At 43.1% G+C, this 26,755-nt stretch overlaps 1 protein-coding gene across 5 annotated transcripts in view; it reads right to left on the bottom strand.

Annotated features, from left to right (window-relative positions):
• The window catches only part of LOC146175042 (uncharacterized), a 109,306-nt gene that overhangs the window by 40,508 nt on the left and 42,043 nt on the right, over positions 1-26,755 (bottom strand). For 3 of the 5 annotated variants that reach the window (XM_084584394.1, XM_084584396.1, XM_084584395.1), the window contains 6 exons: positions 25,192-25,236; positions 22,600-22,703; positions 13,012-13,083; positions 9,019-9,140; positions 5,682-5,731; positions 4,624-4,732 (listed from right to left, as the gene is read on the bottom strand). In XM_084584394.1, the coding sequence (XP_084440520.1) occupies positions 4,624-4,732; positions 5,682-5,731; positions 9,019-9,140; positions 13,012-13,083; positions 22,600-22,703; positions 25,192-25,236 (502 nt within the window). The remainder of the gene's footprint in view (positions 1-4,623; positions 4,733-5,681; positions 5,732-9,018; positions 9,141-13,011; positions 13,084-22,599; positions 22,704-25,191; positions 25,237-26,755) is intronic. The other 2 variants (XR_014702083.1, XR_014702082.1) reach the window with 1 other exon arrangement.

Raw genomic sequence — 26,755 nt, 5'->3', positions numbered from 1 at the left:
GCTGCTGCTACTGTCGACCCGACCTGTATGCAAACCAGGCTGCCAATGAAACGACAGGCATTGAAACCACCAGCCCTCAGCTATGCCCTACTGCGATATTACAAACAAATTAGCTGCCAAAGACACGACGGACCCGCCGTCCCTCGAAAGGACACCATGGAAAAGCAGCAACAATTTAGATGACGTGGGCACAAAACATGATTCCAATGACACGACGGACCGGAGGTCCCTGCGGTGGACTCCACGGAACGGTGGCCGAGTACTATGCGAGGTGGTCCAGACGCAAGAAAAGAGCTCTCTAAACCAGCTCCGGAGGAGTGAGTTCAAAGTGCTTCTGTACAAAAAAAAAAAATGCCGTCAAACATGAGTTCAACATCGAGCTCTGAACAGCCAGCCTAATACGTCGACCACTGCGGACTACTTACGTTGAAATCAAAATGTTCTACAGACCCGCCTATTCATACGCACTTCATGTCTGGACTGAATTTTTTTTTATTTATTGCCTCAGGGCATCAGTAGGATATGAGATGAAGGATAAATGACTGATTAAATGAATGGAAAAAGGTTGGCTGATTTTATGGATTTGTTCTGAGGCTTTCCGTTTTACAACGCGTGAAGAATAAAAAGGCAAAGCCCGTCCCTTGCTGTGGTAGAGTCTGTCTCGCCGTAGCATCTACGCCACCAGCACCATCTCCTTTGTTAGTTTTTTGCAGTTCTCAAGGCAAGGTTTTGTTGTGTCCAGAGGCCATTTTTTCCAGCTGTAACATTTTGCCATCGAACATAAAGCATCATTACACTTTGTCGAAAATGAATCCTGGTGCCTGCCGCAAGGTTAACCCATAGGGGTGGCGTGGTTTGAGTATCTGACATCACATAATTATATGTGCAATTGTTTCAGCCACCTTATGCACACTACATAAATAACAGTAGTGGTTTTCCTTGCCATCATTCCGCCCGTGCCATTTGCGTAGGGTGCAACACACCCGCTCGAGCCTCAGAGAAAGGGTACGCCCCAGAGAGTTGTAAGCCACTCCTGAGTAACGTCTCTGTTGTGCATGATGTACCGATAGTAAGCTTAGCCGCTCCATCCGTTTTCCATCACTTCTCCTCAAAGGAGAGGTTCTTAGCAACGTGCCAAAGTATGGAGAGCATGTGATCATGGCTCTCGACCTCAAGTGGGCGTTCGACAATTTTAGTCGTGAAGCCATATACTATCGGGTCTGAGCAATCTACATTGTGGGCGAAAGATTCATGGTTGCGTCAAGACCTTCCTTACGGATAGGACCGCGACTATAGGGATCGGCGACTTGCGATCGGACAAGATCAGGATGCCTAACAAGGGTACGCCTCAAGGATCTGCAATTTCGCCCCTTACTTCAACATCTCTATGGTTGGTTTGGCGGAAAAGTTGAACGCCATAGACGGCATTCAGCACGCAATATACGTCGATGACATAACGATTTGGACGACGGAGGGCTCGCTAGGTCTCAAGGAGGAGAGGCTACAAGCAGCCGCGGACTGTGTCGATAGTTATGCAAGGGCTAGGGGACTTTCATGTTCGCCCGAAAAATCTGAAATTCTAAGAGTATATAGGCCTCGATACGACAGTAAAGTTGACCTTACCGTTATGCTAGCCGAGGCTCGCATACCAGACGTGCACGTGCTGAGAGTGTTGGGAATGTGGGTTCAATCCAATCAGAGGTCGGACCACACGATCAGACTGCTATCTGGATTTTCGACCCAGATAACGAGAATGATTAGGCGAGTGACCTATAGAAGAAAGGAGATGGAGGACAACACGCTCAAGTTAGTGCGGGCGCTTGTGGTAAGCAGAGCCACGTACAGCCTTCCCTACCAACACCTGAGCCAGACGGAGAAAGAACAAGTGTAATCGATCCTCAGGAAGGCGTACAAGACAGCGCTGCCACTGGGGCTGCCAATGAGAACGGCAAACGCGAATTTAATGGCCCTTGGCTTAACAAACACATACGAAGAGCACAGGGAAGCGCAGCTTGTCTCTCAGATGAGGAGGCTACAACGCACTACGGCGGCGCGAGCTCTCCTCCGAAGACTAGGCTATCATGATCACATGCTGGAGATTGAACGGATGATAGACATATCGGACGCGATCCGGTCTACGTTTGTAGTAGCGCCAATTCCCAAGAACATGCATCCTGTCGTTCATCAGGGTAGGCGTAGGGCCAGGACGGAAGCCTTAACCAAGACCTATAAGAACAAGAACACTGTCTATGTAGACGCGGCGATGTATTCTAACGAAAGAGATGAGCGGTGGTGACGATTGTAGATTTCCAGCTAAAGGAGAAAATGAACGCCTCGCTACGGAACTGCACCGTGTCTGACGCCGAGGAGGCCGCTGTTGCTCTAGCAATCGCTGAGGGCGATAGGGCCGGGCGTTTGCTGGTAGTAATGACCGATTCGCAAGCCGCTTGCCGAGGATTCACAAACGCCAGGATTGGCAAAAAGGCGGCCGCCATCTTGAAGGCCGGTGGGATAAGCGACGCAAAACAATTTGTACTTTGGGCTCCGGGGCACGGCGACATTCCCGGGAACATCCAGGCCGATCTCATAGCTGGAGGTTATGCAAACCGAGGGAGGTCAGAGGCCGAAGAGACCGGGGCAGTGACTCGTACCTACGCAGACATTTTGGTGCACTACCGGGGGACCAGAAGACGGTATCCTCCGCCCCACAGGTTGTTAAACAGGGAGCAGTCAGAGTTTTTGCGGCAGCTACAAACAAATTCTTATCCATGCCTGTCTTTATACAGCAAGATACATGCGACGGTATACAGGGACAAGTGTCCCTGGTGTGGACAGAAACCGACAATATATCATATCACATGGGCCTGCCAGAAAATAAATGTGGTGCCGATAATTCACAACGCCACGCCGGAGCAGTGGGAGGCTGCGCTGCCCAGTTCGGAGTCGAAAGACCAGCTTTGGCTGATTTAACGGGCCAGCAGGGCAGCAAAGGCCGCGGGAGTCCTGGACTGAGGACCCAACCACAGGAGCTCTAGATTATTTTCCTTTTTTGCATTATATAAAGTTTCTTTCTCTCTCTCTCTCTCTCCCATCACTTCGCCCTCGTCTTTGCCAGACAATCACGCACCTTCCCTTTGTTCCGGCAGATATTTATTGTTGATTATTCTTGGCAACAATATTCTTGGTTTTCAGCGAACGTGTTCTCCTTTCCAGCGCGTATGCGCATCGGAGTGACGGCAGCCTTGCACTCGATGTACCCAGCGCTCTCCTTCTAGAGTCCACGAGCGCTTGTCAAAGCTTATCTTAGCAACTGACTCCTCGGCCTCGAAGTGAGACCACCAAATATCTTCTTGTACAGCTTTGTTGGGAGACCAGCGACAGCCATGCAGCGCATGTCGCCCCACGTCTCACTGCTTTCGCTCATTGATATTCTCGTGTCCTGGACCAGATGCATAGCACTGCATCATCATCGCAGCCATTAGATGGTGGTGATGATGATTGAGCTGGCTACCATGGGATAAGGCACTGTGTACGCAGCCATTTTCTGCCGATTTCTCCTGAACACAGCTTTGGTTCAGAGACATTTCTCACGTACGCCTTCATATTTGTGGCCCGGTGGTTCAATGTACGTATTTGATAGAGTTTCGGTTCAAAGAAATTTCTCGCGCACCCCTTCATATTTGTGGTACGGTGGTTCAACCGTACATATTTGATACAGTTTGCTTCAGAGACATTTCTCGCGTACCCCTTCATATTTGTGGCCCGGTGGTTCAATGTACGTATTTGATGGAGTTTCGGTTCAAAGAAATGTCTCGCGCATCCCTTCATATTTGTGGCACAGTGGTTCAACCGTACGTCGTTGGCAGGCTGTGCTTTTTTTCCTTTGTTGTACTTCATTCTCTGTAGTGGAGAAATGCGGAAGCCTGAGCCTTGCTCCTGCACACGGTACATCGCGCACCCATTGTCGAATACAACCGGCGTTCCGTTGAACGCAACAAAGTTCACCGGCGTTCTGTAATTGGTTTAAGGGGAAAGGCAAGGCACAGTGTCTGTCACTGGCGTAATCTCGCTGACATACCTCGCGAACAACACAGCAATGCTCAGGCTTACACATTTCTCCAGCGTAAATGCTGCAGTGCTCTCTAAATGTTTTCGTTTATTTAAGCCCTAAATATATTTTGTTTGATTAATTGACGCTTATTACACACTTATGATCACTATCACTCACTTATTTGGCAGAAACACGTCCCCTTCTGGTTGGCGTGACGTCACGTATCTTGGGCGTCGACATTAGCCGTATAGCTATTTGCACGTATGGTTTATTTACCTTTATATTTTTGCCCCTGATTAATTAATCATCCAATTGGCATGCTTTTTTCAGCAGCAACCTCTCATCATCCTCTATCAATCACAAGCTTTTCTTTGATCCTAACACTTTTAAGAAGGCCACAACTGCTCTGGACAAGACCTGTACACGCGTTCTGTATATCACATTCTGTACAAGCGACCCTGCCGACATAAGCTAGTAATGTTTTCGCATCAATGAGAGAAAGCTACTGAAACGCTATATCAACAAAATTGGCGATAATTATATGGTTAATCGAAGGCACTTTTCGAACTTACATATGAGCTACTTCGTGAGCCAGCCTATGTACACCATTGTAAGTGTGCGGTGTGTCCTCTACTGCAGCAACTTTCTCATCTCCGCAAACTCCACCAGTAAATGCCACACCTGAAAAGGCAGTTCTTGGTAAGAAACGGAATCAGGTTTACACTCCGTTTACTAAAAAATTGGTTACAAAATGGGCTTGAATATTTATTAGCCGGATATCAGAGCGCAGATAGAAAGGCTGGGTGGCAAGAAAGAATATCTGTACGAAATAAAAAATTTAAAAGATAAACTTTGGTTTTTTTTTTGTACTCTGGCCGGAGTTGACATGAGCGATAGCGTAGTCTATAGCTAGTGACCAGTCAGTTCTTTCTGTATTGGACTTCAATGCATATACTACAAATATGAAAGCCTCTTATATAACAGTCAGTTCCAGTAACGTGGCTTACTGTCCAGTCTATATTACGTCTTGCGTGAATTCGACTACTATTTTTGACTTCAAATAGATCCACGCCTTCCTGCCGGTCATTACATCAAGCTGTGGAAATCGCATGACGACCTTTTATGAAGCTGTCATCCCAGTGGCTGTAGCTGCTCTATTTTTTATATAGTGATAAATTGCCGCCGGAAGCCTGGTTACACGAAAATCGTAAACTAGAAATGTTCTTTCGAAAAATGTTTATTATTATTTGCTTTAAAAGAGCAGTAGCCTGGTGGACAACACTCATTCCTTTTGTAAAGGTAGCCGCCTCTGTTGAGGCGTAAACAATTACTGAGTACAAACTAAAAGCAAATGAAGTAAATGTTTCGAAGCAGCCCAGAAAGATCGTCTCTGCTTGTATACTTATTATTTCGTAGTTCCATAATTGAAGGAGTTAATATTTGGGTTTGTTGCTTGCTTAGTGTAGAAGGACTTAAGTACATGCAACACAGCGCTGCTTTTTAATTTTGAGAGAAGTGGTGGCTTTCGTAATATAGCGCTCTCACGGCATCAGCGCAAGTAAATGCCATTGAAATTCAATTCATGGCTACTACTGTTACGAGGGTTAGCATAGGTGATATCATAGCTTACCATCGGCGTCACTTCCAATCTCCTCATCCTCGAAATACACAAGGTCCTCGCTGAAAGAGAAAAAAAAAAGTATTTCTCTATGGCTCTAGAAAGAAATAAATAACAGGAGCTCAAGACTACATATACTTTTAGAAAATTATAAAACCCGGACATCCCTGGCGTGGTGACAAAGCGTTTATCCAGATTTGACTTTAAAATTAACTGCGCCAGGAAATGGTTTGTTGTGAACCCAAATAATTTCTGAATGTTTAATTTAGAAACATGTTTTAGTTATCTGATTCAAAAGCTGGTAGCTACAAGTTGCAATTATTAATTTACTGCAAGTGCGATGCTTTGCATTTAGTGCCAATTTTTTTTTCGAGCATGTTCTTGCAGTGTGCTTGACCATGACAAATTCATGAAGGAGATTAGTCATGCTCTTGTACGAAGTACTTAATTTGAAGCGCCTGCCACTATGAGGCAGTTTATAGAAGGGCCGCACGAGTCTGAAAAATCAACCTGATTTTGTGAGGTAATCTTCAAGTGGTAGACAATCATGACTGCGCTGCACGCTGTGGTTCCCCTGAGCTTATCAAACGAAAGTAAATAAATAAAGGCTGTTTCAGCACTTAAACTCGGTGTTGAGGTTACCGAGAGTTTAGGCATTGACATCAAAAAGCTATAGAAACAATGCCAAAAAGGGGTGGTTATGTCCACTGTTCTTCAACTGCTCTATCCTTGCTAAAGTATGGCTACGCACTCTTCTTGCCACGAGAGTTGGCCTACATTGGCCTGGAAGATTTGTTTTCGGTAATCTAATTATTTTTCCCATGCCCACAGGATATGATGTCAAAAATATAGTTAGAAATGCATCCCTCATCCAGTTCCTCAAGACAACTAAGAACCAGAGGTAAGAAATCTACTTATGAAGATGACTACGGCAACTACTTGATGAATTTATTTTCTGCAGTTATGTAAGAAGTGCAGAGAAATTCCAAGAACATTTACACGAATATGTCGGCACACAAGACAGACCAGTATTTCATATTGAATTGATATCGCTGCTGACAAGATAGACTATTTGGTAAAGCCTTTCGTCTCTACTAAGAAACTATACTCTTCCTGTACCGAGGCCCTCATTGCTGATGACGCTTTCGAAAAGTATGCCCTTGTACAGCCCAAGGAGTCCTGTGAAGGTTGTAAGAATCTGTTGTACATGAGCCGTACGGTACTACAGTTAATTTATTCCTGTGAACGTGTCTAAGAAATACTCAGAAGAAAATTGTGTTGATCGTTTGAGTCACGCAATCAAGACAAAAACGAGTCCTCATGAGCGATCCGTTTCGCTGCCCCCGTATGAGTGTAAGACACCCCAAGCGCTATGAGAAAACTTATGTACTGTTTTGTTACTCTCCGACTACGTATCTAGCTCGCTGGCTAACGAGCCTGATGACTCGGACGACGGTTACGGCAGCAAGACTGTGACAGACGTCAATTTGCCATAGAGTAACATGCTTTAAATGTCACATCATGCTGTACATTACCTTTATAACTATCTTCCTAGCTTAGTTTGTAGCTGCTAACTTCTTTTTTTGTTTTCATGTTTGCTCTGATGGCTACACCACACTGTGCAACGAAATTTCCCCCATGTCTTGCTTGCCTATGTCATGTTTTGCATTATTTGTCATGTTTTGTTTTCCTTTATATTACACTCCACTGTACATACCACGCGAATATGTCCCTCTGCTTTGCTAACTTATAATGTAGTTTGCGTTTTTTGCCATGATTGTCTGCAACCGACATTACATTAATAACATGCGTGGCTTTCATTTCATTGTCAATGGTGCCTGTCAGGGATAAGCTTGACAAGCTCTAAATATATTTGTCTGTAGCATTATTAAGATGCAACGTTTAGTTTGCAGTTATGTTTCTAATAGCCTAGCCCAATCCCAGGGCAGTTTTGTAGTTAAAACAGAAAATTTAAGTACAGGAACACTTAAAAGTAGTTTTAACTAAACCTTTTATAGCACATTGTTTTGGCATTGCATGACTTTTCAAAGGCGATTTCTAATATTGCAGTAAAAGAAAAAAAACAATTGGTGCAGTTAAAATTGACCTAACATTCACAATATTTTATGTCTATGTGCATATTATAGTAATGAGTACATATGTGCTTGATAAAATAAATACGATATGAAAACATATGCGCTGAAATCGGTTTCACAAACGGAGTAATGGCAGCATGAGCAATCGGTGAGCATGTGTGAGCGACGCAAGCGAAGTCTGCGTTTGAGCGGACACAAGAGCTCTAGGTAGTTATGTACACATAAAAAAATGATATAAGTGAACATTTAGTTTTAATTCTTTGCGCTGACACCAGCTAGAGGCAAGCGGTTTTTTGTGTACTTGAAAACTCAGTCGCAGTGACACCTTTGCTACAAGGCGGCATCATTTTTGTATTCCAACGGCCACCAGCAAACGGATGGAACTGCAATCTTAGCAATAAACAAGTGAGAAACCTGCGGGCACGGTTTTAATTATTTGAAAGCAGACAGACATCAGCTTTAGCGAGCTTAGCACACCAAGACTGCCCGCGCGACGGAAGCGATACCGACAGCAGCGCGACAGTGGCTGACGACGCGCTGCCGTTAACAAAGGCTGGAATTAAAAAAAATTGAAAGCAATAAAAATTTGAATAAAAACTAAACCTAGCATGACAGAAGAAAATCTCTCCCACCAGCCCGCAGCGGCCGCAGCTGCTGGGTAACAGACCTTTAAAATAATAGCTCGTTTTTCAAGCCATCAAACGGCATATGAAATGTTCAATCTAGACCATACACTTTGAGCCGTAAAATGAAGTTGTTCAATTACGTCTCCAGCCGTACGATTATAGCATGGCTATTATGAGCAATGCGATACGCACTACGGTGCGGTCAAAATACTATTCAAGTCAAAGCACTTTTAAGTCCATGGAAAGCATGAACTGCGGTGTTGCGAACTCTCATCCCGTGTGTTTCAATATGGCGCTGCCTCCACCCTGAACGGCGGCGCTCTGGCATCGAGACACGTTACGCCGATTATATTGTCGCGCTGTCCTCCATTGAATGCAGGCAGTATTAATAAATGAAAAAAAAAAAGAATGGCCGCCTCATATGCATAGCAGTACACTTAAGGGTGTGCTTTGCGCCCATTTCACACATTCTTCCCCGTTTGCTCGCTCATTGTTTTCGGTAGAACTGAAGTTCTTTTCAGTAGTGAACAATCTTACCAGCATCAAGTAATTAAGAATAGCTTTATAACTAAAATTTCTAATCGTAAACATCCTCAGTTCAGGAATTGCTATCCAACACATCCTTACGTTGTCATTAGTACAGCAATATCACAACGGTTGAAAACTCCCGTCATTGCTAAGGACTTCATGTTTTCCAATGTTGCATTTATGTCAACTTGGCTATTCTTCCAGCTCAGAACTTCGTCATTCTGAAAAACAAAAACAGCACCAAACAAGACAGTTGCATCTGTACACATGTAGAAAGTGACATGTGAGGCTGCGCAAGTGGTCATGCTAGAGAACGCGTGTAGGTCTAAACTGTACATCGTGTAGATCTAGAGGAAGAGAAAGCAACAGCAGTGCAGATAACGGCACAAGCACAGCGCCCACTGCTACACTTGTATCTTTTTATTCTGCACTGTTCCCTCTTATGCAAGTGCTATTTACCTTCTATGATGAAATATTAATTAGCTCACGTAATTCTTCCTTTCACAGCTCAAATAAGCTTTACAGGGACCAACTAATAGTCTAGTAGGCCATTGATATGTAATCGCGTGAAGTTTTTCCTAAAAGCCAGTGCAGTCTTCTTATGACAGCGTAATAGACCGATCCCACCGACCGATCTGCGCATGCGCCGGTTTTCTGGAAGTTCTCCGTCGCCATGTTGTTTGCAGTCCGCTGGACAGCGCGCGCAAATGCCACTGCGTTCCTGAAATCACCGCTCCACACAAACTCATCGCACACTTCTCAGACATCGCCGTCGAGAAAAAATCGTCCTCATTATTTTGGAAAATTGCGCTCACTGTTACAAGCAAGGAAAGCGTTCTAACCGTCCCTTTGTTCTTTTAGGCGATGGCATATACTGTTCGGTTGGTTTGTTTGGTTTGTTGGGTTTAACGTCCCAAAGCAACTCAGGCTATGATAGACGCCGTAGTGGAGGACTCCGGAAATTTCGACCACCTGGGGTTATTTAACGTGCACTGACATCGCACAGCACACGGGCGCCTTGCTTTTCGCCTCCATCGAAAAGCGGCCGCCGAGGCCGGGATGCGATCCTGCGTCCTTGGGAACAGTAGTCGAGCGCCGTAACCACTGCGCCACCCCGGCGGGGTGCATATACTATTCGTTTGGTCGAATAGCCGTCGGCACCGCACGTCCGAAATAATCGGGGTCTGAGTGAAAAATATTGTTGCGAGGCATATCAAGGCAATTTGTGGTTCTAGTGATTGATAACTGATTGATTTGTAATAGGCGATGAAGAGTAACGAAATAATTGTAATTATTTGATTAACTGACAAATTAAGGAAATGAGAAACGAGCAAAGAAAATTGGGAAAAGGGGCTTCACAGGTGTCAAAATTACCAGAATGAAAAGCCAATTTTTTGTGAAGCTCATTAGGAAAATTCAGAGTATGTAGCCGATGAAGTATTTCATGTAATTGAAAAATGAAAAAAATTGGAGAAAAAAGGTGTCAAAGGTGTCAAAATGCTCAGAATGGTGACTGGCTGACGGGAAAAGCTTCATTGAGAGATAGGGAGGGTGATGTGTTCAGAATGAAAAGGAGATGCTTGATTATTCTAATTAGAAAAATACGGAGTGGGCAATTGATCGATTATTTACTTGAAAGAATTGAAAAAAAATAGAGAAATTGGAGAAAGGCCTTCTAAGGCTTTGAAATTCCGAGAATGAAAGCCAATGCTTCATGATCCTAATAAAGAAAATTTAGCGGGCGTAATTGATCAATTAATTGCAATATTTAGAAAAATCAAAAATCCCAAAACCGGGGCTTCAAAGATTTCAGATTGCTCGGAATGAAAAGCTAATGCTCGTTGATGCTAATTAAAAATTTAGAGTGTGTAATTGATGAATTACTTAGTTGAAATAATAAATAAAAATGAAAAATGAGAGCCCAAATGTGTCAGAATGCTCAGAATCAAAAAGCAGTGCTTGATTATGCTAATTAAGGGAAGTCACTATGCGTAATTGATCAAATAATGAATTAAACAAATTGAAAAAAATGAAAAAGTGAAAAGAGGGTTTAAAGGTCTCAAAATACTACAAATGAAAAGTCAATACGTCATGAGGCTAAGGAAAAAAATTCAGAGTGTGTATTATCAATTTATTCTTTCCAATATTTGAAAAAATTGAAAAATACTTTCAAAGGTATCAAACCGCTCAGAATGGAAAACCACTCTTTGCTGATGCTAAGTATTATGCATAAAAATAAATGAAAAACAAATAAAATAACAATTGGAAAAATAAAAAGCGAAAAGCATCCGTGTGTGTGAAACGCTATCGAGTGATAACCGTGTAGCGGCGGAGCTGAAGTGATCCCTTAATTTTGTTTCTGTTGTTATCGAGTGATTACTCAGTGATCTCCTATATTTGAGCCATGTATGAATACTTCAATGCAGAACGATTATTTGGAGGTTTGATTTTAGCACGCGCGGGATTTCAGTGCGTGTTATATTATTTTAGCCTAATTCTGGATGCCATTGGGATGCAATGGAGGGTGGCAAAAAGTTTTAATTGTGTTTTAATTTCATCTGGATTTGGCACAAAGCCGATATTTCACGACAAAAGTGATATCAACTGACTTCTAATCGATTGGATGATGCGTTTTATTTGTGTTCGCCCGAAAACAGTGAGATTTCAGAAATACCGCTGATCCCGATGATTTGTGAAAGTTGACCTGATCGTAGGCGAGAGTCCTGGGTAAGTTGTTGCAAAGTGTCCCGTGGAGAACATTATGTCGATAAAAAATTATCCTCTCGATGTATCATCACCATAATAAAGTTAATTAATTGATCAATTTTACGCTCCAAATTTTCTTAATTAGCGTCATCAAGCATTAGCTTTTTATTACGAGCATTTTTATACCTATGAAGACCCTTTGTCATATTTTGAATTTTTTTCTTTTATTTCAATTAACTAGTTGTCACAATATTAAAGTTAATTAATCGATAAATTACACGCTCCAAAATTTCTTAATTAGCGTCAGCAAGCATTGGCTTTTTATATCAAGCATTTTTACACCTACAAACCACCTTTTTATATTTTTATTTTATTTCAAACAACTAATTGATAATTTATACTTTGTAAATATTTTTAGATAGAATCAGCAAGTATTGGCCTTTCATCCTGAACGCATGGACATCTGTGAACCTTTCTCCAATTTTATCTAACCCCATTTAGCCAATTAATTACAATGATTTTATTAACTCATCATCGCCTATCACACACAAATCAATGATCAAACAATATAACGAAAAATAACCATGATACAATTTTTCGCGCAGCCCCCGAATATTTCCAACGCGCGCCGTCGACTACTACTACTACTATTACGGTGGAATAAACATGGTTTCAATCAATTACTACTATTACGACGACGACGGCACCGACGGCTTTTCGTCGAAAAGCTGAGCAAGCTACACTTAAAACCGGAGTCGCTTTTCTCTTGTGCTATTGCTATGGCATCCAGGAACGTATCAGGTGAATTTTCCCAATGCACTCGGGCATACACACGAGCTAAAAACCGTTCGGAAACGCGGCTCGCGGGCACTCCAGGCGGGCGGAGCGGCCCAATGACTACATCTACCAGCATGCACCGCGGTAGCGGCGGCGTCGTGAAACTGGCTGGTGGGATCGGCCTATTGCTTGCTGCAGAGCAGCTTTGTAAAATGAGGTCAGTGAGTATGCGTTTGGGCATATTATGTGCATTATAGTTTACTTCATAATTTAGGAGTAAGAACTCAGTGCAAAAGATGCTTCCGTAACTATTACAGTGGAAAGCTGATTATTACTTCTCCCAATTTGTTCCAAGTCAGATGATTCGCGACACATTGCTCTTCTTTACCCTGTTTTTACCACGACGTTTATTATGCACATATGCAGCATGCTGGGGATATGTTGCGCATATGTATTTTTACACAAGTTTTGAAAAAGTTTATGTTAATATATGCACTTGAGGAAATATTGCCCCTGAGTTTAGAATCACTCTGACTTGCATAACTCGCGGAGATAGATGCTCGGCTGCAATGAAAGTTAAAGTATACCATCTTTGAAAGGGATGCTTACCAAATTGGTCATGACATGGTTGAGCTGGAAGGTTATCATCGGTTCAGTCATATCGAGAAATCTTAATCCAACCTTTATAGAGAGGTTAAAATAAATCGTTTAGTTTAAAGATTTTGTTCGCGTTATGATCGACGCTGCTCTCGTTTAGCACGTAAAATGAAAAGAGGCAATTCATAAAGTTATCAAAGTAAATGTGTAAAGTTATAAAATTAAAACAAGGAATTAATTGCCCCTGTCTATGACCATTCGGGAAATAAGTCAGTTTCTTGCTTTTAAGGGTTAGAAAACGGCTATAATGATTACGTTATGCACAAAGACAAGCGCCTATACCCTCTTTTAAATGATAATGATTACCAGTAGAAAACATTATATAATATTTTCGCCGTTACAGAAATATGAATTAATATATCATACTTGAAGAATTATAGCCACCTAATTTATGAGTTCATGTTTTATCCTGTGTAATGATGCCTGCGACATTACATGCATGAATCATCATCTGATACTCGCCTACGGTCGCTGAATAATTCCCGATGCGGTTTCGTTTCTCACCTGTTTCAGTTTCGGTTTGAACAGCCGAGCAATGTCTGTTACGTCAACAGATAAGTCTGGGTCATGTGAGTGACGAAAAGCAGCTATATACTTGCTCCTCTGTCGCTTGAATTCACTACAACTCCAAGCTAGCATTCCTCAAGAACAAGAATCACAAAAGTGATGATTCAGCAAATATATCGCTCTTTTGCCATGCCACGCGGAATGAATGAATGAAAACTTTATTTCCACCGAAAAGGAGCCCTTCATCTCCCGCCCCCGGCACGCAGGCCGGGTAGCGGGTCAGGAGGGCCCCGCAGGCTGAGGTCAGGTGAGGTTACAAGCACTCTTCACGGCCTCAGCCGCCAGGCGGGTCGCGTGCCGCTGAACGGTGGGATCTCCGCTCCGCCGCCAAACCTCCCAGGCTTCTCTACTATCAATGTTAACGCCGGCGCCTGGGGAATCGGCGCATTGCCATATTATATGATCTAGCGTGCCTTTTTGTCCGCAATTTTTACATCTAGAATCTTCTTGCTCCCCGGTCTGTGTTAAAAAAACCCCGACAGGGCAGATGTAGTTATCGGCTTGTAATCGCCTCCAGATGCGTGCTTCATTGTTAGTGAGAGACCGATCTGGGGGAGGGTATACTTTTCGATCTAATTTGTAAGATTCTGTGATCTCATTGTATGTGATAGCACAATCCTTAATTCCCTTGCATTCGGGCTGTTCTACCGCTGCCCGGTGGTAGAGATCTCGGGCCAGCAGGTGCGCAGCTTCGTTGCCAGGGACAGATTCGTGTGCTGGTATCCATATGATGGATATGGTTCTAGTAATGGGATTTGTAAGAATTTTTTTGGCCTCCTCTGAGATCCGTCCTTTTGCAAAATTCCAGACAGCCGTTTTGCTGTCGCTGATTATAGTTTTGGCCTGTGTACCAGTGCATGCGAGCGCTATTGCGACCTCTTCAGCTGTACTAATGTCACGGGTGCGTGTTGAGGCCGCAATTTTAGGTGCACCTTCTCCATTTACTACTGCCGAGACAGCTGCTCCATGTCATCCGCATGATGCGTCTACATAAGCAACTTCATCGACTGCTTTGCGTTTCATCCTTTCAGCTATGGCTTTGGCTCTGTGTTCTCTGCGTTCTTTGTTGTAGTCTGGGTGCATGTTTCGATGTAAGGGTGGTACCAGTATGTGTTCCCTTATGTTGGGTGGGATAGATGTTTTCGTCTGCGGGCCTCTGTCTGATTGGAGTCCGACCCAGTCTAGGATGGCTCTGCCTGTCTCCGTCTGACTTAGTCTTTCCAGTTGAGAGATTCTGACAGCTTCAGTGAGCTCTTGTCATGTATTATGAATCCCCATTTTCTCCAGCTTCTCTGTTGATGTGGAGACAGGGAGGCCTAGTGCGCGTTTGACGCATTTTCGAATTATGACGTCGATTTTTTCACGTTCTGTCTTTTTGAGATTGAGAAAAGGTGTGGCATAACATATGCGAGTGATGATGTAGGCCTGTGTCATTTTGAGTAGACTACATTCCTTGAGACCGTGTCCTCTAAGCGCTACTCTTCTGAATATGCCCGTAACTTGGGCTGCGTAGTTCTCCAATTTTTTGATGGTGTTTGTGTTCTGCCCTCTTGCTTGGAGGATCATTCCTAGGATTCTAATTTCCTCTACTTGTGGAACCGGGTAGTTTTCAACATTCATCTTTATGTCTGCTTTATTCTTCTTATATTTGGGGTTGCAGATTAATAGTTCTGACTTTTGCGGCGAGCAGGATAGACCGCGTTCCGCAGCGTACTCAACCACCTTATTTGCGGCAGCCTGGAGTTTGCTCTCTATTCCTGCGTCGCTTCCTTTATTTATCCAGAGATTTATGTCATCTGCGTACATGCTAAATTTTAAGTCCGGTATTTGCTTTAGTTGTGCTGGTAGCCCCCTCATAGGAATGTTAAATAGAAAGGGAGACAAGACAGAGCCTTGTGGCGCTCCCTTGCTACCCAAGGTGATTGTGTGTGATTTGGCGCTTTGAAAGCTCATGGTGACCACTCTGTTAGTGAGAAAATCTTTAATATAGGTAAAGGTTCTGATTCCAACCCCAACTTCTTGGAGACCTTCGAGCACTGCCTTATGCTTGACATTGTCGAAGGCTTTGGTTAGGTCAAGTCCGAGAATAGTCTTTGTATCTGAAGATTCATGTGTTATGATATCGTATCTAAGTCTGAGCATCACGTCCTGTGTGCTTAGCCCCGGCATGATGCCCACCATTTCGTGTGGCCAGAGGTTCTCTTGCTCCATGTATTTGGTAAGTCTCGTCTGACTAACGCGTTCCATTAGCTTTCCCACGCAAGAGGTCAGTGATATGGGTCTTAGGTTTTCTACTTTTGGCGGCTTCCCCGGTTTGGGTATGAGGACTATACTGGCATTTTTCCATGCCTGCGGTCCAGACTCCAGTCTCCAGTCTCCCATACCTTATTCATGTATCCTGTCAGGGCTGTGATTGAATCGTCGTCTAGATTTCTGATAATAGTGTTCGTGATACCGTCAGGTCCTGGGGCTGATCTTGTCTTTAATCCAATAATCTCAGCTCGTACTTCAGCCCTGGGCGTCTAAGTCTAGGTTAGGTTTCCCCTCATATGCTGGTAACATTTCGGTTTCCGTTTGTCCAATCTAGATTTCGATTAATTTACTCATCAATTGTTCGTCCGAGCCTTCGAAGGCATGCTTAACTTTAGTTTGATTTACGTTGGCTAGTGCTTTAGATTTTTCCGGATCGAGCATGTGCCGTAGAATGTTCCATGTTTTGGAGAGGCTCATGCCTTGTTCCATTTCATCACATCTGCTACACCAGTTTTGTTCATTTAGTTTGATGGCGTATGTCTCCATCTCTTTATTATGTCGAGCTAGTGCTCTCCTAATGTTACGGTTCCATCTTTGTGTTTTTATGCTTTTCTCTAGGTCCTGTTTCTTGTTCCACATGTTTAGGAGTTTGCTATCGATATTCGGCGGTGCATCTTCGTCTTCTAGAGTGACTGTTGCCTCCTCCACATGTTTCTTTAGCGTTTGTGACCACTTATCGATATCGTCGATTTTCTCAATTCCCTCGGTCTCTCGTATTTGCCTAAATCTTTCCAATTCCGTGATTTTGCGTTGTTTGGGTTTTCTAATTTTGATTGCTTTTCTTAATGTGAGTGCAATAATGAAGTGGTCACTACCTAGGTTTTGCTCGGTGTTTTTCCAGTCCGCTGTACTTACATTCTTGCTTAAAGGGCCGCTGTCCAGGGAAGGCCCTTTTAAGAAAAAGAGCCCAGTGTTTCGATCAGGTACCGGAGATAGTCTGTGCAAAATTCTACAGCGACACGCGCGCCGCAAAGCATCGAAAATAGAATTCAAAGCTCCCTCATGCTCTCCTTTGAGAAGCCAGCTTCACCGCTCCCTGCGCTGGCCCGACGGGCCCCGATAACGACGTACGTATCGGGAACGACGTCCATTGGTCCGTCTCGCTGACTGACGGGAGAAGGATGGGTGTCTACCGCTCGCAGCGCGCTTTTCCCTCGCCACGGCCAGACTGAATCCAGCGGCGCGCGCTCCCTCGACCGTTTTTTTTTTCGCGCTCGCGGAGAGCCACGCCCCACCTCCCGCCAAACGCGAAGGAGGAAGGGGAATTTGTATTGCGGAGGCTAGACGACCTCGGGCAGGAGAGTGAAAAACCTTTGCGAGGAAACGGAAGGAGAGAGGCAGGATAGAATCGGGTGATTGCGGTGGCTGTAACTGCGTTATTAGTTACTCTTTTCAAAAACATTTTGCGGCCTTGCGTTCCAGAGGCGAAGTCTCACAGTCACCGGGGAAGAAAATATTTTCGACCGGAGGGTGGACAGTGGCCCTTTAAGGTCAGGTCGGGGGTGGTGTCCCTGCTGACGCTATTACCCGTGCGTGTGGGTGCATTTGGATCAGTGTGCAGGGTGAGTCCTAGTGTTTGCATGTCTTCCCATAATTGTCTGCCCTTAGGATCCTGCCGATTGTACCTCCATTCCTGATGGGCTGTATTAAAGTCACCGGCTATGATAATCGGGTTATTTCCTGCGATCTTTAGGGCTTTTCGGAATAGGGCTTGAAACCTAACTTTCTTTTGCTTCGGAGTGCTGTATATGTTCAAGAGAAAGATACTCTTTCGGTCTTTTTTTCCAGTGATGATTTCAGTTAAAGCTGCTTCTATATCCCGAGATGTGATCTCGTGATTAGTAGCGGCTATGTTTCTCTGGATAAAAGTCGTGACTTTGAATTTTTCGCCCCTATCGCTGCTGTGGCTCTGATATCCAAACAATTTGGTTGGGTTTTTCCCAGTCTCCTGTATCATGATAGCTATGTGTTTGTCGGCAGTTTGTTCTATGTATTGTTGCAATAGCGCTCGCTTTCTCTGGTACCTTCGGCAGTTCCACTGCCAGATCGTGGAGTTGTCTTTCTGATTATGGCTTTGCCCATGATTGTTACCCATTGTTTCTTCTAGTTTTGCGATTCTGTTACTGGATTCAGAGAAGGCTAGTGATGCTTCTTGCATTTGTTTAGTGAGATTTTGAATCTGCACTTGCATCTGTCGCTGAGTCCCTAGAAGTTGCTGGATTAGCGTGTTAATATTCTCGAGTTGCTTATCAAATTTGTCATTACGTTGTTCAAATTTTCTATTAAGGGTTATAAATGGATCGGTCTCTCCCCCTTTACGCTTCTGGGGTGGCGGCCGGGTGAATTCCAAGTTCATACAGTTTGGTTCCTCTGAAGTAGAATTAGTGGTAATTGAATTTGTGGTTTTTGGTACCTCATGTGATTGATTTGCAGGCGGGCTGTTAGCCTTGGGCTTTTCGGTGAATTTAGATTTAAGTTCTTGAATTTCGCGACTCAATTGTTTGATCATCTCTCTAAGTTCTGCGTTTTCCCCTCTAAGTTTTTCCATCTCTCCATTTTAAACCTGGGAGGTTTTGCCAACGAAGCTTACCGTCTTGTTGTCTGCTGACTTGAGTTGGCCCCATGGATTCTTGGGATCTCTGGGAGGCAGGCCAGGTCCTCGTCCCTGGCTCGTGTCCCGGGATTTCGAGGTCTCTCTGGTTCTCGAGCTTGATCTTGATCTCGATCGGGTCCCCGACCGTGAGTCCGTGTTTGCCCGGTTCCTTACTCGGGGTTCTCGTCCCCGGTGCTCTTGTTCCGAAGAGTAGAGGATGGATCCCTGGCTTCCTGAAGTTGATTGCAGTTGTTGTTTTTCTAGCCTTTTCTCCCACATTTTCTTCTTTGAGAGGTAGGGCATCCTGTATATTTCGCGGCATTTGTTGTCTCCTAGGACATAGTCTTTGCCGCAGAGCCCAGTCGAAAAAAACTACAGAACTGTGTCAAAAATACGACAAAATATCCTGTAGTTCTGTCGTAACCATCAGATGTTTCTGTAGTTCTGTAGTACTTTTCTGTAGTTCTGTAATTTTTCTGTGGTATATTTCTGTTGTCTGTAGTTCTGTAGCACTTTTCTGTTGTAACTACAGAAATTTCTGATGTTACTACAAAATGTTGTGTTGTGACAACAGGTTTCTCGTCAAAAACCGCACAGAAATCCTGTCGTAACATCAGAAAATTTTCTGTAGTTTTTTTCGACTGGGAGTTGACACTTAGGTTCACATGTGTGTCCAGCGCCTGGATGTTCCAAGCCACAGCCGCGACACTTCACGTTGGCTGGGTCTGGGCATACATCGGCTCTGTGTCCCAGCCTGCCGCATGTTGTGCAGACGTCGTACTTCTTCTTATACAAGTAGCACCTCATATTGATTCCCTGGAAATTGAGCCATTTCGGCACCAACCAGTCTTCGAAAAGTATCAGAATGGTTTTGGATCCCGCTCCCAATCTTCTAATACCGGAGATTTGCGGATTAGTCCCACTCCATTCTATCATTTCTTTAATTTCCTCCGTTGAATATTCGAGTGGTACGTCGTGAACGACGCCTTTGCCTCCGTCTTCCGGCATGGCGATGTATGACTTGGCTTCAATTATGTTGGGTCCAATCTTCAGAGCTTGAATTGCTGCATACTTGTATGTTCTCTCGGTATCCGTGGTAGCGACCAGTATTGATTGCTGAGTAGAGTTTGGGGGGATGATGTCACCCTTGGTGGTCGTCAGATCCAGGCCGGCGGCTTAGATGATAACTCGCGACAAGTTCAATCTTCCTACAATGTTGATAATACTGTTAATTCCGCCTCTGGGGCGAATGATGATCTTGTTAGCGGTGCTGGGAATTCGCTCCTGCTGTCGCTCAATCGATTTTTCGGCCAGCTTCCTCCCTTTAGGGGGCTTGCGCTTGGGTAGGCTCAGCGTTCCAACGTTATCGGCTTGGGCGTTGTTGACTGCCACGTTTCGGTTTCTCTTTCTGACGAACCATTGTCCGTTCAAAATATCGCTGGCGAAAGCGTCTCTTCCCTCCACGGTTTCCATCATCTTGCTCGTCTCAAGTCGCGACGCTGCTCCCAGCCTCTTCGGGTAACGCCTAGCGCCCAGCGAGGCTTCGGAGGCGAGCTAGGCCTAGGCCTCGGTCAGAAATTTTTAAAGACTCATAAAATCCAGAAACTTGGGCCTACCGTCGAAAGTCCGGTGTCCCCGTGGTGTTTCAAGGTTCAGGCATCCGTTGGTAACACAGGATAGAAGGTGAGAAGTCAAATACCGCATTCGCAGATGAACTTTTGCGGAGCGAAACAAAGTGGCGTCCGTCTCCTCCAGCAGCGTTTGCAGAATTCCCATGCCACGCGAGAAATATACTAGGTTGTGACGTCACAACTATCTCTCGGCTGTTGAAACCGAAACTGGTGAGGAAAGAAAATTCAATTTTAAATTATTTTGGGGCCGTAGATGAGACCATGTGGTGATCCATGTACGGGCTCTTCGTGTGTCCTACAGAATCTTTCATTTAAGCGGTTTAGGCTTAGTTGTGAGTCAGCGCATGTACTGTGGCTTTCTTGTCCCTTGTCTTCGTGTTCGCGCTGTTTATATTAATAATGAATAAGTACCAACTCGCCCAACAAAGTATCTTGGTAAGCCATATTTCTTGTGCAACGGGCTCTTCGTGTGTCCTACAGAACTTTTCGTTTAAACGGCTTAGGCTTAGTTGTGAGTCAGCGCATGTACTGTGGCTTTCTTGTTTCTTGTCCCTTCTCTTCGTGTTCGCGCTGTTTATATTAATATTGCCACTATTGTCTTGATCTTAGATAGCTGTTGCTAGATAAAGTTGGCATGCAGTTTTTTCGAGCTCTGCCACCGGCTGAGTGTTGTATACCACTTTTGCTCACGACTGTACATACTGTGAACGCTGATAGTTTCCTTTGAGCTGCTGTACATGAGACGTGCTCGACTTTCTTCTCGACTTGACTGTAAATTAGTTTCGCCTAGCTTCTTCTATGAGTGTGGATGAAACCTATTGGCACAAAATTTTGGTTTTGCAGTAGTATCATGAACGTCCTGGAAAATGCTGGTTGCACATACATCAAAATAAAGGCTGCATTGTGAATCCCTGACACGATCAAGGAATCAACAAGATTGTCTCCGATGAGCCCAGAAACCTACGAATAGAGCCACTACACATTTTCCTCAAAAGCGGAAATGCTTAAAGATACATTCGCACGAAACTATGATATCTTTTTATTGCAATAATCCAATATTCAAAAATTGAAAATGTGCTGCGTTTACTACCCATCAAGTTTCTGGGAAGTGGACATCAAATTAAAAAAAGAAAGAAAAGGAAGCGAGCGACTATGTTTTGTACAGACATGAATTAAACGCTGATTACGTTAATACAGCTCAGCTTAAGAGTTTTGCTGAAGAAGATATTTAGTTTGCAACTAAAATGTTTTTTTCATTAAGCGAGATTGCTTTGTAAAGTATATTGGCGTCCAATTGAAATATTATACGACGATAGGCATTTGGAAAACAACTAGGACCTCAGACTGAGATGATTTTTCTTGTGGTGGTGACTGGAGATAATATACACCTGTCACTAAAGGAGAAACAAGGAAGAGCGGCTCAGGTGTATACGAGTCGCCACTCGTTTGCTGTCCCATAACGCTGCGTTAATGCCATTCTTAGTTCAAGGCGCATAGCCATACATTAGAACACCGCCCCATTAAAATCGCCTGCGCCATCCGCAAATAGTTACCCCTCTTGGTAAATCACAGCTTCCCATCTTCGTATTAAGGGAACTGTATTGAATTAGACATTTCTGAAAAGTATTCTATTGCATCTGTATACGAACGCTGAATATTTGCAACATGCACTGGTATTCTTTTTTGACAAGGCAGCAGTCTTTCTAACAACGCTACCTCTAGAAGACATGCAGCAAGAATTAGCTTGATGCTTCATCAAAGGAGATGGATCAATATAACATAAGTTTGGATGGACATTGTGCGTTATGTGTAATATTTTTCAGCTAGTTATTGACAGTCGTATAAAGCCTATTGGCTTAAACACGGTGTGTTTCCATGTGGCGGGCGTCTGTTATATAGACACACAAAACCATGTAACTACACCTGCTGCTTCAATGGTTGCACGTGTAAAAAGTATTTGATGTTTGCCAAATTTTTTCTGATTATAGGGTAAGACTTTGAATCTAGTGCTTTTGGTTTTGTTGTGAATTGTGCTAGTTTAGCAACCATTAAAATTTGCCTTCGCGCATTGTACACTGACCTTGACGTGCCGAAAGTTATTGCTACTTTCAATCTTATTTTGTGGAAATAGAGATCAAAATATGTCTTCGATGTTTTGGATCGTTGTTCTGTACACTATACTGCTGGCCGAAGTGTATGCTTAGTACTTTGTTGGAAAAGAAGAGCCGAGGCCTAAGCATCAAACCAGGCAAGGCCATATTATACAAGGGGCCAAGGCCTGGACAGGCGTATAGCCTTTAGCGTTGGTCTCCTCCTGTACACTGTCTATGCAACAAATAAAACAAAAATACATTAGGCCAGTTTTAGGACTTCATGGTTATAATCAATCATGCACTGCGTAATATCAACAAAATTTAAAAGCGCAAAGATACGTACCGCGTTTAACATTGTTGCAAGGTACATGATAAGGTCACTCAGCGATTTGAAAGCATTCGTATAATTTTGGCTCGTCACAAAGCAAGTTTCTACGGTGAACGTTTCTGCAAAATCAAAAGCACAATTGCTCAGTGAACATTGTATGTAAAATGCTAAATTTAATGTTGTGTAAAAGCGCTTGTAGTCGCTATCTTCCATATTCTGGAGCCGTGGCTAGAATAAGCCATCTCTTATTCTTGAAACTCACCTCAGAGAAGCAACCTCCCTCTGTTATTGTGCTTAATATTTAGTTTGGAGCACTCATCGTCTTTTTAGTAGCGTTACTGTTAGTAAAATATTGCTCGTTCTTGAACAGCAAATCTTTTCAGCCATTATTTTCAAAAATATATAGAGTTCGTGTCCCCCACATCAAAACGTTTTGTTTCTAAATACTAGAAACATGTTGTAAGGCAGAAAACTTCCTCCTATGCAAGATTTCACGAATGCTGATACAAACTCTGGAGGTGGAATGGAATGTTGGTCAGGGGTCCTTAACTAAACGCAGAGCGACAAATTCACGTTGATCACTAATCCTGTCAGGTAAAGAGTCCCTGGACTCACCTCTTAAATAGGATTTGTTGTTTTGAAATATCAGGAACTTGATGTAACGAGATGCTTTATATCTATACAGTACCTGGTCTGCTTGTATGTGCATGTTTGTTTCATTTTCGGAAGTAGCACGGTTGTTTGGAAACCGGAACATCACTTCAAAGCAGGCAGCTCGTTGCGCATGTAGCAGATTTTTCTGCTGATTAAAGAGATGTTTCTGGCTAAGAAACTTCAGCCGTCGATGATTTCTCAAAAAAGTAAACAACACTGAAGAAGGCCTGCCGACACGTTCAAATTTGGAAAGCCAAAGTGGTGACCTGCTGTTACCTCTTTTTTTTTTTTTAATGAGAAATTGTTTTAGAGAAGATGTTTGGAAACACATGTGTTGGACATAAAATGACTAACGTCTTTGAGGAATAGTAATGACATTGTGGCCATTCGCACGATGGCTAAAGAAGACAGGAGCATTGAATTTGATTGAAAATTAAGTTAATTTTCTGAAAAGTGTTCAAAAAAAATAAAATAGGGCGCCGGCATGATGGAGCTAATACTAAGACTAGAAATCATCTACCAATATAATTTGTTTTTTGCCCGAAGACGGCACAAAACATACATTACAGTATATTGTTGGCAGGCATGAATTCGTAGATTGTTTAATAATCTTAGTAGTATAAAAAAAGCTCTAAATGACACATGAATGCATGCTGTTTTCATTATTGTAATCCTATGTAAGAATGCATGCTACGCCTCGTTAATCATCATGTTTAGCGTGTGTGAAGCTAAATATAATGCAAACCTGCAACCGTATGTCTTAAACTCTGAGATGAGATGGTTCTAAATTATAGGGATATTTTTTACCAACCGCATCGTGCACTGTAAACCTCGCATTTTGTGTCCGCAAATATTGCCGAGAACATTGCAAGCAAGTACTTTTACGTCTTGCCGTACATTTTTCGTAGAATTAAAGAAGTGACTGAGGATTTAATGAAATCTTCGGCAAGAAAAACCTAGTTTAGGTCCCATTAAAGCATCCAACCGAAAGGAACTTGGTCAAGCCTCGCATCGGTTAACCCTTCATGTTTCTGCTAAAAAACAAAAAGCATTATGAACATATCGAATGATACGTTTTGTTGTATCCCGCGAGAGCAAGTAAATGAGCTGATGAAACAAGGAGGGACGTGCCTGATGCCTTTTTGTTTCGAATGTTTAATTTTCATAAAATAGGAGGCCAATGAAAATAGCTGCAGGGAATCAGCTTGAGGGGCCCTGGACCCCTTTGCAAGCAACAGCGCAGAACCGATGCACGCATGATCCTCACTCCTAGATGACCCCTGATTTTGTATGAATTTTTCGTGCCCTTTGGAGAATACAGGAAGAACAGATATTGGACGGTAATTTCTGACGTCTAGCTTATCACCATTCTTTTGTAGTCCAGTAACTCTCGCAGATTTCATTCTACTTGGAAACGTGCCTGACGAAATGCACATGCTGTAGACGTGGACTAAGACAGGTGATATATCGTGTATGCATATATCGTGTATTTCATGTATTATGTATGCATATATCGTGTATTTCAAAGGAATAATACTGAGGTGGAGCTGCAGATGGGATTAGTGTGCATTGTTTTTGTTTTTCTTATTGACAGCAGAGAAACAAAACGAGCATGTGCCTCTAGGGAAAAAGCAACTATTCCTAACAGGAGGCTTCTGAATATAATTTTTCTTGAGCACGTGATACTAACTGAAGGGGCATATTAAGTGCTCATCATATAATAGTGACTGGAACTTTCTTTTTACTTTTCAAATTTTCTATGATAATATACACGTAGAAAACTTAGAGTCTTGACTGACCATAAAGCTCACAGGAAACACACACAAGATAAGCAGACGCAGGACACGTGCTAAGAATCCACTTAGAATCCATCCAATTTGTTTTGCAAGGCGTCGAGAAAGTGTGCAGGCTTTATATTTCGTGTCAAAAAGGGACACTAAGTTTTCAACTTACCATTCGTCGAACCTCTCTCTGGTGTCCTGGTGTTGCCATCAGTTTCTTCCAATATGAAAAGAAAGCTGTCGCACTTCAAGGATATACAATCAGTGCTCTTCAGTCAACATGCACTCAGTGTATTTATTAGCGGGGCAATACGAATCCATGCCATGTAAGAATCCGTGCTTCTGAGCTAGCCGTATTAATATAAAGTATTGGTCTCTTAAATTCATAGCCTCAAAAAGCTTTTATCCAATTCGTACCTGCATTTAATGTCAGAATACTGAAATAGCTGGCAGTCTGATACTGTTTCAAACTTGAGACCAACAGCGAATTGTAGCACTTAAGAGTACCAGCGTTGCCATATCAAAAAAAAAACAACAAACAAACAGCGCGAACAAACGGGGACGAAAGGAAGAAACCACGGCAACAAGCGCTGACTCTCAACTAAGGTTTAAAAACAGGAACCACGCTTATATAAGGAAACAGACGCAATAAAACACCCAAATGAGAACGCACTTATTACTATGTGATATCCAGATATGCAACCTCACAGTCACGCAGGGGCAGGGACGGTTTGCTGACACACAATCTTTCTTTCTTAGCCATATTGTACGCCTCGATGATTTCCCTGGTCAACTGCTCGGGGTGTTTGTACAAACTTTCAGTAAATTTCAAGGACGTAAAACAAGATTGCCACTCACGGCAATGAACAACTAGATTAGTGGAGCGATTATATTCCAATGAGTTGAGATGTTCTATGAGTCATGTGTTAATACATCGTCCCGTTTGCGCAATGTATATCTGACCACAGGACAGGTTTTTATTTTTTATAAACTCCCCCTTTGGAGCACAGCATAAATCTCTTATTGTGTATAACAGCACAAAACGCTACAGATTTATTAGGATTGCGGGACTTACTTTCTACAACTCAACAAATTTTATTGAGCTTATTAGGGGCCGAAAAGACAATATCAGCTTCATACCTATGGACCACATATTTAAGGCCATGAGAAAGGCGATGTACATAGCGAAGGACTGCGAACTTTCTCCGTTTCTGTTCTTTCTGTGAAGACGGAAGCAAAGTCTTCTGCGTCTTGTTCTGCGTTGTCAAAATCCTGTCACCATGCTATGAAACAAAGTTTCGATGACCAGGCTAAGAGACTTAGGGAAGCAGGTTATCCAGCTGAGCTTAACACTTTGGGTTGCAATAAAATAATTAAAAAGCTTAAATCACTGGCATTGCTTTCGTCTTCACAGAAAGAACAGGAGCGGAGAAAGGTCGCAGTCCTTCGCTATGTACATCGCCTTTCTCATGGCCTTAAATATGTGGTCCATAGGTATGAAGCTGATATTGTCTTTTGGGCCCCTAATAAGCTCAATCAAATTTGTTTCTCTTTACCCTCTTCAGTACATTCCTGCCAGGGCCTCTCTTGTATATGGCCCTATAGATGGGCTCCGGAAGAACAACGCCACACGAATCTTTGTACAACTTTTTCTTTTTCACAGTTGATAAATATTCTTTTGAAAATTCTGCGGAAAGAAATCGCACACTTTGAACAACCTCTCTAAAATAACCAAA

This window comes from Amblyomma maculatum, chromosome 11 (genome assembly GCF_055883805.1).
Source record: "Amblyomma maculatum isolate TAMU_Amacu chromosome 11, ASM5588380v1, whole genome shotgun sequence".
Lineage (NCBI taxonomy): Eukaryota > Metazoa > Arthropoda > Arachnida > Ixodida > Ixodidae > Amblyomma > Amblyomma maculatum.
The sequence above is the reverse complement of the archived record's forward strand: the minus strand, read 5'-3'. Positions and strand labels throughout refer to the sequence as shown.